At 32.6% G+C, this 18,507-nt stretch overlaps 1 protein-coding gene and 1 long non-coding RNA gene across 8 annotated transcripts in view; one reads left to right on the forward strand and one right to left on the reverse strand.

The window, feature by feature from the left end:
• The window catches only part of LOC148604269 (kelch-like protein 5), a 72,102-nt gene that overhangs the window by 12,283 nt on the left and 41,312 nt on the right, over positions 1-18,507 (forward strand). The window contains exon 1 of one of the 7 annotated variants that reach the window (XM_088550270.1): positions 30-798. The exons of 1 other annotated variant lie outside the window; for it this stretch is intronic. In XM_088550270.1, the coding sequence (XP_088406396.1) occupies positions 680-798 (119 nt within the window). In that variant the 5' untranslated portion in view covers positions 30-679. Of the gene's footprint in view, positions 1-29; positions 799-8,990; positions 9,124-13,694; positions 14,051-14,213; positions 14,325-14,749; positions 14,772-15,310; positions 15,425-18,507 lie in introns of those variants that run through there. 5 more of the 7 variants (XM_088550276.1, XM_088550271.1, XM_088550275.1 and 2 more) reach the window with 5 other exon arrangements.
• Positions 7,555-13,854, reverse strand: LOC148604270 (uncharacterized). Its single transcript, XR_015916131.1, has 3 exons — positions 13,760-13,854; positions 8,863-13,504; positions 7,555-7,751 (listed from the first exon to the last, which is right to left on the reverse strand). It is a non-coding gene; the product is annotated as an uncharacterized LOC148604270 (long non-coding RNA).

Below are 18,507 nucleotides of genomic sequence, written 5' to 3' on the forward strand. Positions count from 1 at the left end.
ATAGATTGTTTGGCCAACACCTGCAGACATGTGCATAGGTGTTGTGGTACAAGATCGTGAGTCTGACGTGAGGTAATGAGATCAATGTGTGATTCGTGTGGTGTGTGCATTTCTCAAAATCTTCACTGTCATTGATAAATATACATGCTTCACTGAGTATTATTTAATTGGGGAAAACTTTCGTGATGGATTAACACTTAAGTTGTGTATTAACTGGAACTTGATTTGACTAAATTTTCACTACAGTGTAGAGAATTATCTACTGATCTGTAATACAAGATAAAAAGATTGGAGTATTATATGCCTTTTTTTCTTTGTTTGATTTCTCCCTGATGGTGCTTATCACCAATTGTATATAGATCAACATATTGTAGATAGTGAGACAGTTTAGATGTGAATTGCAAAATAGGAATGATCAGATATATGAAGAGAGATTTCAAGTGTTGATTTTAGCAAGAATTTCAGAATTTATTGATTTTGATAAATGAAGGAATTTCAAGACTAAACATCTGACAGAACCCTAGGCCCCATATGGATTTTATTGTGATCTGATGAAATGAAATTTTACTGGTGTTAACTCAGATTGTGAGTTTGGATTTTATCTTGCTGTGGTGGAAAGAAATTTTCACAGGCAATAAATTTGAGATCATATTTGAAACCCTTGGACATATGTGTTTGAATGATGGGTGAGCATTACAAAAGAATGTGGGAAGATCCAGTAGGAACTGTCAAGGTACCTCTGTACAATAGAATGAACTTTGCTACTGTACCTAGAAAATCTGTACAGAAAAAGGCATGGTGAGTAATGAATTACCTCTATTTAACTAAAAAAAAAAAACAAAGATAAATTGCCTTTTAATTGGTTTTATGTTTACTAAAAATATGAATAAAACTTGAAAGATGTAAGATACCTAAGATATTGAATACTTAAAGTGGAAAAAACATGGTTGCTATAGGTACATCAAGTCCAGCACAGTGACTCATTTTTTATATGAAACTGTCTCCTATTTACAGCATGCAGAGGATTAATTTTCAAGGTGGACAACATTAATGATCTAAAAAATTTTTCAATCAATCTGAATGGTCTTACTTAATATATACCATGACTACAGTTTTTTTTTCCATTCTTCTTACAGTTTTCCAAAATGGTTCAAAATTCAAAAAATAATAGCAGATAACGAAAAATTATTAACTAATAAATACCACTAGATAAGAATTTTTCATGTACAATTTTCGGGAGTGGGGGTATTCTGAGCAAGACAAAATCTGTATTTTTTTATAGAACAATTACTGATGTGATTTTATATCCTGTAATGTTTGAAATAGACTAAATATTAAACCACCATATCTGTGATGATTCATATAACAGAGGTGTATTTGTCCTCTCAGTATCAGATAGGGAGATGTTTTTTACTGTTTTGTTTAGATTTATCTTGGAAGTGGATAACAAACATAGAGAAACAGTTGTCTAAATGTTCAAATAGACAATTACTAGACAGTACCTTACTGGATGGCTGGAAAACTGTGTATGGCAGTTAACAATTTTTGGGAATTGTTATGTTATGTCAAAAATGTTAAAATCATGGGCTCTGATCAACTTCATTTCATTGCATACAAGGCCATTGTTACAGCCCGTAAGTTTGGTACTTTTTTTACTATTCCCTGTTAAAGAATTTAGTTTGTGTGCATTTTACTGAGGTTAAGTTTACAAAGGCAGCCTACAAATATATCATAATGCATTGTTATGATTAAGGGATTGTGTATTTTCATTTTGTATTCTAAAGTGGACATTTCTCATTCTCAATTCTTAAAATAAAGGTCATATTTCATTCCTGTCACTCTTACTGTACATGGAAATGATTTGTCTGATTTCACAAAAGTTATTTTTCATAGAAACATATAATTTATATTTTTGTGTCGTTGCTTACCAGTATATATCTGTATTACTACAGTGTTATGACATAATTGTTGTTAAAAACAGTTTGCATTTTTTATTTTGTAGTTACTGATACAAAGTATTATGTTAACAGAGTATTTCTTCTATATGTCCCTTAGGAGTTATCTCCGGTGGTTTTTTCAACACATGCTAAATGTTTTATCAGAAGGACAATTATATTTTAGCGAACTTTAAATTCATGTACAATAAGCAGATAACTGGCTTATTAAAGAATTACTTTTAATATGTGAAGCTAGTTCTCATCTCCTGCACAGTGTTGGGAGTTACCAACCTTTGTTTCATACTTATGAGTTAAATAGTCAGTAAACTAGACCTTGCTACTTGGTATAAAGTATTGAGTACATTTGAGTAAGTTGATACAAATGTACCTCAAACAAGTTAAATTTTTGGTTAGTGAGCTAATCTACTGGTCCCCTGCCTGTTGTAAGAGTAATAAAGGTAGAACCTGTTCAATCTTAATTCACACCACAACATTTCTGGCCACCTTATAGTCATTAATTATCTTTAATTGGCTCACTTAAATTAGTACTGTGAGGTTATGTAGGGCATACCTTGATTAGATTCTCTCTCAGTCAGTAGTGATGAGTAGTTGTACACTACAGAAGTTTTATGGTCTCATGAATCGTTATGGTGTATCTATTTGTACCATTAAAACTGATTTGTTCAACATGTCATAGTTTTCCTTCACTCTTTTTGAGCACCTGGGCAGGTGTTTCTAAAAAAGCAGAAAACCCTTACCCCACCTGTGCACCTGGCCCATGCTCCCAGTTTTTAGTGGTGTCCGAGTTGCTCATTTACTTTTGTTACTTTGTCTGTATTATTTTGGTTATTTTATGTTCTTTGTTATGTGTGAAAGTATCTGTTTTCCATGTCTGGTCTTTGTCCCTGGATTACATTCTTTTGATTTCCACCAGAATCTTTTTTCCCTTGATTACTCTTGTATGAAACAATGGGAGGTAACTCCCAACAGTATGCAGGAGATGAGAACTAAATTCACATATTAAAAATAATTCTTAAACTAAGGCTGTTATTTGCTTTAAAAATGTTTAAAATGTATAGGCATTTAATAACTACAATATTGTATGTAGGTTATATAGGTTTTTATTACTGTTAAAGTACTTAATTTGTGGATATCAATTTTTGTGGAATAGGGAAGAAACACAAGTCCATAGATTCTTGAGTTCATGGTTTTTAGCTTTTCAGTTTACACATCTATGGAAATCTGTTCATTGGGAACCAAATTTTGTGGTTTGGCTTATCCACGAAAACCACGAAAAATGGTACCCTATGAACAATAGTACTTTCACAGTATACACCCACAAACAATGTTTATGTTTTTACAAAAATTGATCTGATGTGTTGTCTGCAACTCCCTCTTAACAACTTGCAGAATCGTTATGAAACTTAATGCAGTGTTAGATTACCATATGATGTGCATATTATTAGGAATTGGGATTTTGAGTTGGGTGTTTTAGAGATGGCAGCAAAATTGTGTGTCAAAAGTGCTTAGTTCATCCCCCATAAAAATTTCATCCAATATGAATCATGTGTCCATATTAGTCCTCAAGTATACAGGGTTCAACAGGCTGTGGGGGTATTAGTCCCATTAGGGTCTATGTCTAGTCCCTCTTCTTTTCTGTATACAGTTTCACAAAATTTGTAACTAACATTTACCACATGATACAACCTATTAAAAATCAGTATGACTGAAAAACACTTAGTAAAATTAGCCAGATTCCAGGCCTCACAACACTGGTTTTATGGGACAATTGATGTATAATAAGGCTTTCATCATCATCATACTTAACATCCTTCAATGGTTTTTGATCAAATATGGTTCACAGGTATCTGGGAACACTATTTATTTCGAAGGTCATTGACCAAAAGGTGCTTGTTTTTCAAATAGAGCAGGGATATCAATTTATTGATCGTCTGAATATAGCTGAAATATTGCTGCTCGGACGTTAAACCCCAACAAACAAACAAAATCTATTTATTGAGCATTGTTCCCAATTTTTCTAGCTTCTTCCTTCAAACCCAACAAAATACTGATATGTTTAGCAAGATTCAGAAAAAGTTTGCTTTATGAGTATATTTGAGTTTCATGGTCCACTAACCATGAATTGTTTTATGTATGGCAGGATTTGACACTAACTTCATTTGTTTGGTGGTCGGCAGGACTACTTCAGAGGTAAAACAGGTATTCTTTAGACGGTAATGACGGTTCTGTTCTTAGATCTTATAAAAAAAATGAGGCAAAATCTAGATAGTCCAATGGACTACTATGAACATTTTTCAAGTAGTCCTCTCCAAAATTAGGGTGGCACAGGACTACCAGACTACTGTTAGTGTTTATCTCTATATGGTTCTATTTTTTAAACTCTGTCTGATTTGATAGACTTGCTACAAGTCTCTCTGCAATACATTGTTATCATTTTACTCTCAAACATTCATTCACCATTTTCACTATACATCTTAACATATTAACAAAAGAGACTAGTAGCAAGTCTATCTGATTGAGCATGGTTCAGTTTTACTGTGTCTTAGGTTTAGAGAACTGAAGTCTTTGTTCAGGATGCACAGTTTATTGGCTTTTGGATTGTTGATATGGTAAACATTAAATGTTACCTCTGCCACAATGTTACACTGGAATGGTTTCAGTCAGATCAGTAAAGGTCACTAATATTTTATCTGAGGAGTATTTGTTCAGTTGCAAAGTTCATGCACTTTCTGGTTATTGATGCAAACGTAAAAAGTTGCCATAGTAGCATGCATCAATCATTTTGGGGTGTCAAGTTTGTTATGACCTTGTGATGTATCTTGTGTGTCAGATCAACTTGAGTTGATGTGAAATGTTTTGATATGTGGGATCAATGTGATCTATCTATGATTCATGGGTACAGTATCACTATGGATGAACAGATTAATGATTTATTGAACAAATGACTGGCTGTATCATCAAAGTTGCTGATTCATACACAATAAAGAATTCAATTACCACAAAGGAATATAAAGGTTAGGTTATTGACAGGTAAAATTATAAAGAACTTAGAAATTGGAGTTAAAGAGATAACAACCCTACTATACAGTGAAAAAAGCTTTCAATGAACAGTGAGAAATTTCCTACATCCAGAGTCTTCAACTGGCATATGAAATGATAAATACACCATGTTATAAAGATGTACACATGTATGTTTGATGGTATTATTTCAATGTAGAATGTGGAGCAAACCAAAAATAAGGTGGAACTCAAGCATGGCTAAATCAAATTTCTCATAATGCCTGTAATGACTTAGGTTTGTTACCTGAAGTCAGTGGTATTTACTTTGGTGTGGAAGAAAAAGGGCCTCCACTACAGTCTTCCATCTTTCTTTGTCCTGGTACCCCCTGGAGGTATTAGGGCCTCCACAACTGTCTGCCATCTGTCTTTGTCCTGTTATCTCTTGGAGGGACATAGGGCCTCCACTACAGTCCTCCATCTTTCTTTGTCCTGTTACCGGTATCCCCTGGATGGACTAGGGTCTACACTACAGTCTTCCATCTGTCTTTGTCCTGTTTTTGATCTCCAGGAGGGACTAGGGCCTCCACAACTCTACCATCTGTTTTTATCTTGTTATCTCCTGGAGGGACTAGGGCCTCCACTACAGTCTTCCATCTGTCTTTGTCCAGTTTATGATCTCCAGGAGGGACTAGGGCCTCCACAACTCTACCATCTGTTTTTATCTTGTTATCTCCTGGAAATACATAGGGCCTTCACGACTGCCTACCATCTGTATTTGTCCATAGTTGATCTTTCGGCTTTCCACATTAGCTGATATGTTCTGAGCTCAGTATCTATGGTTTACCTTCAGGTGGTTGCCAGCCCCTCCTTTATTCTCTTGCCTTGTAGCCTTGTGAGTCTTTCAGTTATAAAAAATCATTAGTTAGTAGAGCTCTTTCTAACTTATGTGATTTGTATGCCAGAATTTCTTTATCAATTTCATCACTTTTCTTTAATAAGAAATGTTAGCCAAATAATTATTGTAAAACCATTTTATAGTTTTTTTTTCTGTATTAACTTATTATTAATTTAAATCATATGCACTGAGTTATCTTATGAGATGCACTGCAGGTGCAGGTACCTAACACAATATTGGTTATTTAATCACATTAAATTATTTTAAAATTCCTTCTTAAATTGATATGATCAAGACATGGAAATTTTGGCTTGCATTGTGCATTTTGCAAGTGCATGTAAGCCATTTAGATAGTAGATGAGCTTCTCTTGCTGTTTAATTTCTCTTAAAAATTATCTTAAAACAGCAATTTGAATAGATGAACAAAGGGGAGTAACTCAATACAGTAGCAGTGTTATTCATCATACTACTGAGTCTTCTTATCAGTACAAGGTGAGGCTGCTGTGGATTTTCTGAGGGTTGCAGTTTGTAATTTTGATAAAGTAAAAAGCCACATGTACTTGGTTGCTTCAAAAACAAAATCCAGTCCACTTACTAGTAACTACTAATATTTTAGGTTCCTTTAAACAGTGGTCTACTTAAATAGACTGGATAAACAAAATAATTTGTACTTACTAGTCATTGTCATTGCTTTGTAATTCTTTATCCAATTAGATCATTGTATGCCCACTAAATAGGGAGAGGGTTGATTTTCTGCTTGTTTTAATGCCATTTTTCAAATTTTAGGTTTTCAGCTCACCTAAACCAAGGTCCATTTCAGCTTGGTGTGTGACATTTGGTGTTGTAAAGTTTACAAGAAAATCTTCTCTTCTGAAACCCATGAAACTTTTAGGTTCAAATGTGGCCAACACCATCCTGAATATGTTTAATGTGTACATTGTTTTGCTTGGTTGATAAAATAGTATGGCTACTAGATTTTGATTTTTTTTCCAGTGGAGCTATTCATGCCCTTTAGAGCCTCTAGTTTGTTTAAGTTTTTTCTATGGTTAAGTCAAATAAAAAGAAGAACACATGTTCGTTTTGTTATTGATCTCCCAGAATGCACCAGTTTGTTGCCATTATTTATGGTCTACTATAATGTAAACCTTAAGTTTATATGTGCTTATCATGTGATGAAAATATGTTACTGTCACATCAAAACATTTCTGTAGTAATGCAGTTTTGGATTTAAGCACAAAAGAAAAATGGGACAGGTATATCACATTTTTAAGCAAAGCTCATTATTTTCCTTCTTCTTTTATCTACCTGAGACTTGACTTTTTGTGAGCAACTCGGCAAGTGTTTCTAGAAAAGCAGAGGATGCTGATCATACTGGTACACTTTGTCCATGCTCTCAGTTTTTAGTGGAGTTGGAGTTGCTCATTTAATTTTGTTACTTTGTATGTGTTATTTTAGTTATTTTATGCTGTTTGTGTCTGTTTTCACTGTCTGGTCTTTGTCCCTGGATTACGTTCTTTTGATTTCCACCAGAATCTTTTTTCCCTTGATTACTCTTGTATGAAACAATGGGAGGTAACTCCCAACAGTATGCAGGAGATGAGAACTTAATTCACATACTAAAAATAATTCTTAAACTAAGCCTGTTATTTGCTTTAAAAATGTTTAAAATGTATAGGCATTTAATAACTACAATACTGTATATAAGTTATATAGGTTTTTATTACTGTTAAAGTACTTAAAATGTGGATACCAATTTTTGTGGAGTAGGGAAGAAACACAAGACTACATTCTTTTGATTTCCACTAGAATCCTGGTTCACTTGATTACTCTTTCAATAACAGGACCACATCTTTATACAATTTGTTCACATGCTTTTGTTGATGAACAAAAATCTAATTCTGAAAAGATAGAGGATGTACATATTTTTAACACAGGGTCACATTCAATTGCTATTTATCTTTTTCCTGCTACAAATACACTATTTTGGCATTTCAGTAATTAAGGTGAAGGGTACATTCTTCTGGTGCTAATTATCTGTTTTTGTATGTATTCTGCTGATTAGGAACTATTTTCAGTATATTTTAGATAACCATATCTAATTTGAATGTTTGTAACTTTTTTAAGTGAATCATTGAACAAATGTATAATGGTATCTGTCCTCATGCCATAGGGATTGATGCTTGAAGGGACTTTAACTATTAAGAGTGAAATAGCACCTATGAATTTTTTAGTGTCTCAAGAGTTTAATAATATCATGTTTTTTTTCAATTTTTTTAATGTGTTCTGTTGCTGGTATATGCCCTAGGACCATTTGTAACCCACACATAATCCGAAAATAATCAGATGCTAAAGACATAGCAAATATAGAAGAAAAATCTATGAATAATTATTTTATGGATAAAACTTCATGACACCTGTGAAGCACCAAGAAAGTGTTTCTCACCTTTATTTCATTTTACTGGTGATTGAATTAAGTTATCTCCCGTGCATTAGATTTTTCAATCATAACATCATTAGGCTTTTTCTGTTTTTTTTTGTTTTTTTTTTGTTTTTTGTTTTTTTTTTTTTTAGGAGAAGGCCAAGTGATGTTCCAATTGTAGATTTTACTGATAATTATATTAAGTTATCTCCCTTGCAATATATTTGACTGATAATCATATTAAGTTATCTCCCTTTCCATAGATTTGAACAGAGATAGCCTGGCATCCCACCGAAGTGGGTCATGGTTGTGCACTTATATAATTGATTACTCATCACCTATCTGTGTAAATACCTGTGGCTGAGTTGATAGAGTCCATAAATAACTTACTTTTATAATTGTTTTATATTCAATTTTGCATAACTTTTTATAGATAATTTCTCCCAGTAACCAGAACCTCAGCTTTCTCAAATAGATGACAGGACTTGTTGCTGGTTACTGATGGTCTTACTTGTAACAGTGTTTAAGCATGTTTGTTCCTTTCTTTAATTTAAAATTACTTAATGGTTTATCACAATTCAACAACTTACCTCCCCTGTTTCAATTCCCAGGATTCTGTATTCTTAAGTAGGTCAAGGTTATGTACTTTGTTCCTAATTACCCATCACCCATCACCTGTGAATCTGTTGATGTAGAATCACTAAATTTATCTTTTGGCAATCCTTACTATTTTATCTTTGTGTAGAGCTGTGTAGAGCTTTATATATTTGTTATTACTGAGCCTGGTGTTTATTTTTGTCTCATTTTTTTACCAATACTTGTACATGGATATGGCAAATTTCTTAGTAAAGGTAGGTCCTCTGTTTTGTAGTTTTTTTTTTTATTTGTTTTGTTTTTTTGTTTTTGTTTTGGAGAAGAAAACCTAAGAAAGACTGCACCCTCTGTTCATTTAATCATTGAGTTGACACTGTTTATATTTAAGCATCCTTATAATCATTTTGGAATTTTGCAACTGATCAAGAATTGTTTTTGAAAAATATTCTCAGTGCTCTGCAGACTGCATATCTAACTTGTATCCTCTAACTTCGTATCCTATACCTATCCCTGGGAAAAGGGAAAGAAAGCAAGAAAAACTGGTATTCAAATGAGTCTTTGTTTTTGTTTTATCTTTGTTAAATGCAGAGGTTAAATTTCAAGAGTGATATCTTTATGTTCTGTATTGATATTTGATAGCTGTTTGGCTTTGAACTTCTGTCATTTGGTTTAAGCTAGTATGCTAATGGATTTATTAGGAAGACTGGACTGCTTCTAAAATGAAAAAGGTGTTCTATTGAACTTAAAAAATGTTTTTTTTCAACTTGCTATGAACATCAGGTCCAGTCTCATGGAAACTTCACCTGAAAACTACCCAAAGACCATTGTTGTTTTACTATAAATACCCAAAAATCACATAAATTTGGCAAGAAAATTTTGAGAAGTGGCCATTTTCTAATTTTAATCAAATTATCAAAATTGAAGGAGCCTTTTGTTAACAAATGATATCAATTTCTTTTATGTGAAGGGGCCATTTTCTGTCAGAAGGGGCAAATAGTTCATGGCTGGGCCGCCCACTGCCTTCCTAACCCCTGAAATCAGTTTATATTTATAAGGTCATTCCTTTTGACATTATATTTGGTTTAGGGGTGAGTAAATTCAGTAATGAGTATGATATAATGTGTAGAGATAATAATTAGCACAACCTAATACATGTACATAGTAGAAAAGCTGCATACCAAATGTCAAGCCATATTAAATTTAGATACATTGATATAATTTGATTCAGTTTTTAAATCATATTGTTTATAAGAATTGCTTGATCCCTCAGAAGATAATCTCTCTAGTCCATTTTTACCCCAATGCATCATATATTTTTAGTTTGTAGGTCTGTTTGTCTTTTCTATAATACTTGAGCTTAAGATGTTTGTTGATTTTTTTCCCTTGATTCTTTTAATTGTCAATCTTTTCCAAGTCAAGGTCCATCTTTACTCCCTCCTTGTGTGAATTAGGATTTTCAAAATACCACAAGTGGTTAGTGAAAGGTTTATTTCCTCTCATATAATTTACTAGTCAGTACCTCTAATTTGTGTTAATTCTTGATCATTATGGGATAGGAAGAAATAAATGAGACTTTTATCCTATCACAAAATATTTGTGGTCAAATTATAGTATGATACTGTCATTGTCTGTTTTGTCTGTTGCTTCATCCTTGTTGTTGTTGAGGCCTGTTGTGTGATAATTAGAAAATCAGTTGGTGGATCTTAAAACAAGGTAATCTAAACAAGAAAAGAAAGGTTATTATGGATTTAGGAGGTTGTGGACCTAACCACTTTGGAATTAAGGGCAAAAAAAACAAGAGTTTCATAGAAGTTTCATGATTTTAATTTGTTTAATTCAAGTTTAAGCATATTATCTCTCTGGAATCTTACCATAATGTTCTATACTGTAAGGGTCAGACTGGGAATGATTTTGGTGGTTATTATCTAACTGGCTTTTAGAAAATTTGAGGAATTAGGGACTCAAAAGAGTAAAAAGCACATCTTTTTTTTTCTCCAAATTATAGCATTAGTAAAAGTTAATTGATATCTTTGAAAATTATACCATAAGGTTTTGGTCCACAAAAGGAAGGTTTTGTTTCATGTTTGGAGTTATCACCCTAACTGTTTAGGAATAGGGGTCAAAACTGGGATCAGAAGCAAGCATTTTATAAAGCTTAAACTATGCAACTTATGAATAATATTTGTAGGGATCTCAATATTCACACCATTTATGTTATGCTGGGGACAATTTTGAGGTGAAAATTATGTCCATGAAGGAATGAGAGGATCAAAACTTTTATGCTTTTCTGGCAGAAACTTGAGTAAAAGTGTATGGATCTCATCAAAATCTGAATACTAGGTTTCATACAGAAAAGGAAGGTTTGACAGATTTAAAAGGTGGCAGAAATTAAGTGCTAAAATTTGGTAAAAAACAAGAATTTTCTTTAAATTAGTATAAACTCCTTATGTCTCACAGACAGTTATGAAGTTCTTTGAACACTTTCATTCTGGTTTTACATTTAGTCTCCATATTCAGACATTCAATGCTATGTCCATTCTTGTCCTACATTTTCAGGGTTTGACCTTTTTAGTCATATCAAGCTGTGCCCTGCAAAGCATTTTACTGTTTTCATCAAAACTATTGTTGCATCCATAACATAAGAAACAGATGCAAGGTTTTCCTTGTTTAATTGAAGGCAAAACCTGGATGCTCATTTGAACTCTAGATCATTTGTTTAAAAATCACTGTTATTCTACTAAGTTTGAAGATATTCCAAGTTTCTTAATTTGTTTGAAATGCTGGAAACATGTTTTGTTGCCAGCTCATTAGGTGGTCAAAGTGCTTATCTTCAATATCTTTCCAACAATAATAGTTTACTAATTAGTTTCAGATAGTAACCAGTTGCCAAAAAACTGTATTGTAACAACTCAGAAGTCAATAATGATTACACTCCATTAAATGAGATGGTGGTCATATTACATTTATAGTGATTTTTGGTGAAATCTCTCTATTTTACTAAACTGTTAATAAAATTGTACAGCCTTCTGTAGAAATTAGAGTTATCCCTCTTTTAACAATATATCAAGTGCTTCCATTTTTGTTGAAAATAAAAATTTGATTTTTTGAATTTAAGGAGAGCAAGTACAAAATGTGCCCAATGAAGGCTATACTTGTGCCTGTAAAAAATTTCGATTTCTTTTTTGATGTTCGATACTGAAAATTACCATTTAACTTAGAGCTTATTGCTTACATGACTTTTCAATTTTGAAAAATAACTTAAATATGTTGATTCTGGCGAAAGAAAATTGATGCCAGACCTGAATGACCATTATTTCTGTGAGTTTGCTAAAAATAGATTACAGAGGCTTGATTACCAGAATACAATGGAGAAAGGAACAATTTCTTTTATACCTGTTTTACTGAAAATGTAAAATCTTCTATTTTCAAATGATAGTCAACCCTTTATTTTTTTCATTGGTTATATAAATATTTCAAAATAGTTAATACCAGGCACTTTGTGGAACTTTTAACACTGGAAAAAGGTGTGTTTTATCTTGAAAATAAATTTGTAATTAATTAATAAATTATCAAAATTGCTTCAAACTTTTCACAAGTGTTTGCTATGACTGTGTCTAAATATGTATACTTTTAAGTAAATACAATTTATCTGCATATTGTTTTGTTCTGGAGTCATTGAACTTTTCTTTTAAAAAAAAGTGTGTTCTTGAACATGCCATACTATATTTCTAGACTCATTTTGGATGAAAATTTGTATTTTTGTTTCCCATTTAAAAGGAACTTAAACACAATAAAAATGGGAATCACACCAAAATTATTTGAGATTGCCTTATTGGAATTGCCTAAAACTTTACATAGTGGTTGATATCAAGGTCTTGAAAAATTCATTTTATAGCCTGCCACACAAAGTCAAGAGGTATTATGTGATATCCTTCAGTATGTTTCATGTCCATCTGTCTGTCCCCTGACAATTTCCAGATAAAATCTTGAGAACATATCAATGAATTTGTTTATAACTTTGCACAGTTGTTTGGTACCATAAAATACAGGTGGAGTTTTATTTTCAGCAAAATCCAAATTGTAGAGTTGGGCCATTTTGAATATTTTGACATCCCCCTTTTTCCACTTTTACATGGCAGGGTATCACTTGATGTTTCCTTTGACAGTTGTTCAGTTACTCTAAATTCATTTCATTTTCTCTTGGGTCTTTATTTTCCTGTCACTGATATTAATTCCTTGTGTTACATCATTCTGGTATATAATAATTTATTTCCTTATTTAGTCATTTTGAGTTTAATTGTTTGATAATTGATATGTCATTGATTTCGTTAAAAGTATTTAGATTGAACACTTTTTATCAACTCAGTATGCCTTAAAAAGCAGTAAAAGATCACTCACAATTTATTGTAATTTGGGGGTTCAATCTCATCAACCCATGTCCCTGTGATCAAGTTAGATGACAATGATAAAGTACCTTTCAATGCATCCAAGGAATAGTTGATGTATTTTATCACTTAGTGATAGATCTATGTCGTCATCTTGATATCTTGGTTTTAGTTTATTAATTCAATCCTTAATTGTGTGATTAGCATTCCTAAGTAGCTTCTTCTATCTTGCTAACTTGGACTGTCGTTGTGCCTGTTTCAGACAATGGTCAATTTATTGACAAAAATCATCTTTAAAGGCCTTTAAGGATATGTAATAAAAAGTCAATATTTCTTCCTATAACTATGAATAATTCTTTCTTAGCTCTTGTCAAGGTCTCTCTATATCTTGGGGTGACAGACAATATTGATTTTTATCAGTTATCTCCCTTAGACAGAGGTGTAGATCTTTTGATGTTTGTGTATTATGAAGTGAAATCAATAAAACTGCAGGTGCAAATCTACCTACCTTTTGCCTGAGGCAGTTTATTGTTATATCTGATCATGTGACTTCAATGTTTTGACCCATTGAACAAGGTGAAAATCGTTCAAGTATGCGATCAATTTCTTAATATGGGAAGTGAGGTGAATCAGTTTAAATAATAATGGTGGACATATATAACTTTTGAAAATTTTCCTGAGTTGTGGATTGAAATAGAACTTTTATGCATGTCATGGGGGACGACCTGAATCTACCTCCCCCTTCTCGTGCTCGTTATTTGAGATTGTCAAGATCTGTTAGTAGTGAAATAAGTAACAGGTAAATTGTTTACATTTTACTATGCATTGTTTATTTGTTTACATGTAAATGGTTTACCTTTCATACTTTTATTGTTATGTTGTACCTTTACACACTATGTAAACAATACTATGATGTAATCTAGGTTTGTTTTCTTTGTTTAATACATATGATAGATAATAGATAAGTTCTAGTGGCTGTTCAGATTATTAAATAGATTTTGGTGTCAATGTGATAACATTTATCTTTTTACTGTGCATTCTATAGAAGTTCATTAACATACACTGTATATCAGGTAGGCTTTTGTATCTTTTTGTGATTCTCCTTTTGAGGTCATGTTAGGCCAATATATGTTGTGATTTACAAGGAAATTATAAGTAAGGATCATTTATTGTTTTTTGATTATAGAAACAGTATTTAAGATTACATATGATTTAGGTCTCATTGAAGTGTACCTGGCTGTTCTCCACATGTTCTTTCCTTGCCTTTGAACTTTAACACCCAAAGTGAAGTTGAATTGTGATAAAGTTTAAAAAATATTTTGTATTACAAGAAAAATAAGTCATATTATTTAGTTACCACAAAGTATAGCAGTTTTGTATATTCATTTGTTTAATTTTAGGAAATGGTACACAATAGGGGTAGCCATTACTTCATTATACCAAACGATATGGAAGAATTGCGTGGTCTTGTACATGTACATTGTATTTATCTCATTCTAAACAAGTTCATGTATTTGAAGGTTGGGCATCATATGTAATGTATGAAGGAAGTTGATTATTGGCAGGTGCTTGGAATGCTGGAGCATTTAATTTAAGGTTCATCATGTCACAACCACGATGTAATACTCAATGAGCTCACTCATGGTTCTACTCATGTTTTTCTCCATACACAAAGTGACATGGGAACTTAAAAATGCTCTTTATACCAAATGTTGCTACTACCATGAGCCTTTTGGACAAGTAAAAAAATCAACCATGACTGGCTAATATTTTGAGTTATCACCCTTGGAAATTGAATGTTATTTTTCAAATTTTGTGTGTAAATGATCATGATTAAGGTATTTTCTGTGTGATCTGTTTACAGTTGTTAATGGCCACAATGCACTACTTATGTCCTCCCTATGTTAAAAAGTAACTGATATGGTATTACACAATGTAATTACCGCTATATCAGATTGTCATGATGACTTGTAGAGTTGAGGATCAATACATTTGACTATGTATACTCTACTCATGTCCTTATTCTTATAATGATGTACTTAAAGGGCTTAAGATATGTTTAATGATTAAGATTTTTAAGTACATGTATTGTGTATCAGGTTGTGTCTTTTGTTAATAGCATTATCACATACATGTACACGTAAGTCTGATATGGAGATATCTGTTTACAATGGTGAGTTTTTTCTTTCATTTTCTGTCCGTCTAGCCTGCTTTCTATTACTTTCATGCTTGTTTTTTATGCAGGGTATTTACATACAAGGGCAGTAATTTCATAGAGTAAAACAGTAGTACAATCCCATCATAGTTTAAAAAGTATAATACAAATTTTAAGAATTTCATCCAAAATTTGTATCATTTCACCAAAGTCACATTTTGATTTTTAAATTAAAAGCTGGCATAGCTTCTAAGAAAAATTCTAGTTTGCTTACTTCATGTCAAATATGGATCGAATGCTTTATTTTTGTATGAAACAATTAGAAAAACCAGCTGACTTAAAACCTTCAATGTTGGTCTACATAAATCACTTAGCAGTACAAACAGGAGAAAATCAACATATTCTTGGCTCTCCCCAAATGAAAATGGGTGGTCTTGGAATCATAGCATGATTCTTAGTGGTTTAGTTAAATGAAGGATCTATTCTGGCTGTACAATATTATGTAGCACATAAGATACATACTTATCATTAAAGAGGTTGACAAACATGTAGGATATTTTCATATGATCTCCAGTAGTAATATCATTAGAGATATATCTTTTGATATAAAATGATTTAATAAGATTTTTCATAAAGAAAAACAAAACTGCATATAAGAAAAGAACTGTAGTTACGAACATCTCGCAAAGCCTTCCAATTTTCTGATACTACAGTGAAATCTGTCTAAATGGAACCTTTTTATGGAATTCAAATTGGTTCAGTTTAGGCAAGTGTTTAGTTTATCAAGGTTCAAAATAAATTGATAAAAATGGACTTTAAAAAGTGTCTGGTTAAGACAGGTATTGGAATTTGTTAGGGTTCAGTATAGGCAGGTATCATGGTATATAATTCTGTGAAACCTTTCTATAATCAGAAAACCTGTCTAAACGAAACACTTTTCAAATCCTTGACATAAGTTTAAAATGTGACAGGTTTCATTGTATAAACAACAAACAAGAATTGTTCAGTCAAAATTTTATGGAAAAGTCAGCCATAGGAGGGAGAAATCAGGTTGAGTTTCCATTGACATCACTATGGTTTGGGAAAATAACTTGACCTATACTCTTTAAGGTGACTCCTGCTTTTTTAGTTACTCTCTTACAACTTTTAAATTTCTTGCAATCATGTACATTAAAACAAGTGTAAACAAACCCTGATAATCCTTAAATCTGAAATGGAGCTTTGATAGAAAGTTTATCTGGTTGATGTATGGCCTCAAACAGTATTAGATAAACTTCTTTCTCTTCTGTTGAAAAAAAAACAACAAGTTGCCACCTAAAAACCTTAAATAAATTCTTATTTCTTCAATTTATGGAGTCTATATTGTGAAAAAACCGGATATTCCAATAGAATCCTCTTGATCAGAAGTACATAATGATTTATGTCTCAGTTCAGTGACTGGTACTAAGTAGCCATCGTTATGCTGCTTATTATCCACTTCAATGACTTACTACCAGATATTTTCTCTTTTGTCTTTTTACAATCTTAATTTCTGGCTACTGAAGGAGCTTAATTGACTTGAAGAAGTTTAAAAGCATTCCTTAGAACTATAACAAGAGCCTCAAGATGTTTAACCCATAAACTGAATTTCCCAATTATTGGTCATTAAAATGAACATGTGTAAGGTTGTAATGTTAAACATTACTTATTACTCATTTTAGAAGTTTGGCAAACTGAGAAACAACTCCTGTGAATTTCTTTTGATATGGTTATACTGATATCCTGGTAAAACTGAGGGAATGTAGTCATAATGTTTTTTTTTTCAGTTTGTGAGTAATTTCTTGTAACCTTTTTTCCTCTTAAACTGTTCAATTGATTAAATCAAATTACAATTTTAGGGTTTTGCTTCAAGCTCCTGCTTAGTTTTACGTCTCTGCCACACTCAATACTGATCCTAACCTCTTAATGCAATTAGTTATGTAGACGTCCCTCCTTTAAACTTTTTCACAGATTTGAGAATTAAAAAAAATATGCTTGCTATGAAAGAGCATCATAGGTTTATGATAAGTAGTGCTTATGCTTTTAAAAAAATTATGAAATCCACAAAGATTTTCAGACTTCATTAATTTTTCAAGTTTGGTGGCATAAAGGTTTTATGTATGGAATGGAGTGAATGGAGTGATATGTATCACAGTGAGTAAGTCAACAAGTAGTTATTGGGGCTGGTAGGTACAGTGAGTGAATCAGTAAGTGATTATTGAGTTTGGTGAATACATTGAGTGAATCAGCAAGTTGTTATTAGGTGGTACAGTGAGTAAATAAGAAAGTGGTTTTAAGGTCTGGTGGGTACAGTGAGTAAATAAGCAAGTGGTTTCTAGAGGTGGTGGGTACAGTTGGTAAATCAGCAAGTAGTTACTGGGTCTGGAGGGTACAGTTAGTAAATTAGCAAGTAGTAATTGTGGCGGGGGGGGGGGGGGGAGGGGGCTACAGTGAGTAAATCAACAATTGGTTATTAGAGCTGGTGGGTACACTGAGTAAATCAGACAGGTAATTATTAGTGCTGGTGGGTACAGTGAGTAAGTCTGGTGTAAATCACTCTACCCATCAGACCAAATAACTACTTGCTGGTTTACTCACAGTATCCAACAGCTCAAAGTTCACAGTAATCAACGAGTCGTTATTGAGTCTGTTGGATATAGTGAGTAAATCAGCAAGTAGTTATTAGGTCTGGTGACTGATTTGCAAGTAGAGAAAGAAGGGATAGCATTGTTCTAAGTTCACAGAGTGTAAAGATACAGCCAGGTTTTAGAGGCATCACATATTCTTTGGTTTGAATATCAACAGGAAAGAAATATACAAAGACTTTGGGAAAAGAACAGCTTATTGTTCCGTCTGTTGACTACAGGTAATAAGGTCATTACTGGAGAAAGATGTAAATGTGTACCCAGTAACCAGTGCTGTCAAGACCATTTTACAGAGAAGTTTGATGAGACCTTGATTTAAACCTTGTACACAAATTTTCAATGGCTTTTTACATTGTGTAAATCCTACTTAACTGTATATACAGATTTAAATGAAACATCAAAGTAAGAGAAACAGAGGAGAGACTGGGTGTCCAAGTA

This window comes from Perna viridis, chromosome 10, assembly GCF_037379345.1.
Source record: "Perna viridis isolate PV_CMFRI_1.1 ecotype Kerala chromosome 10, ASM3737934v1, whole genome shotgun sequence".
In the NCBI taxonomy this organism is placed as follows: domain Eukaryota; kingdom Metazoa; phylum Mollusca; class Bivalvia; order Mytilida; family Mytilidae; genus Perna; species Perna viridis.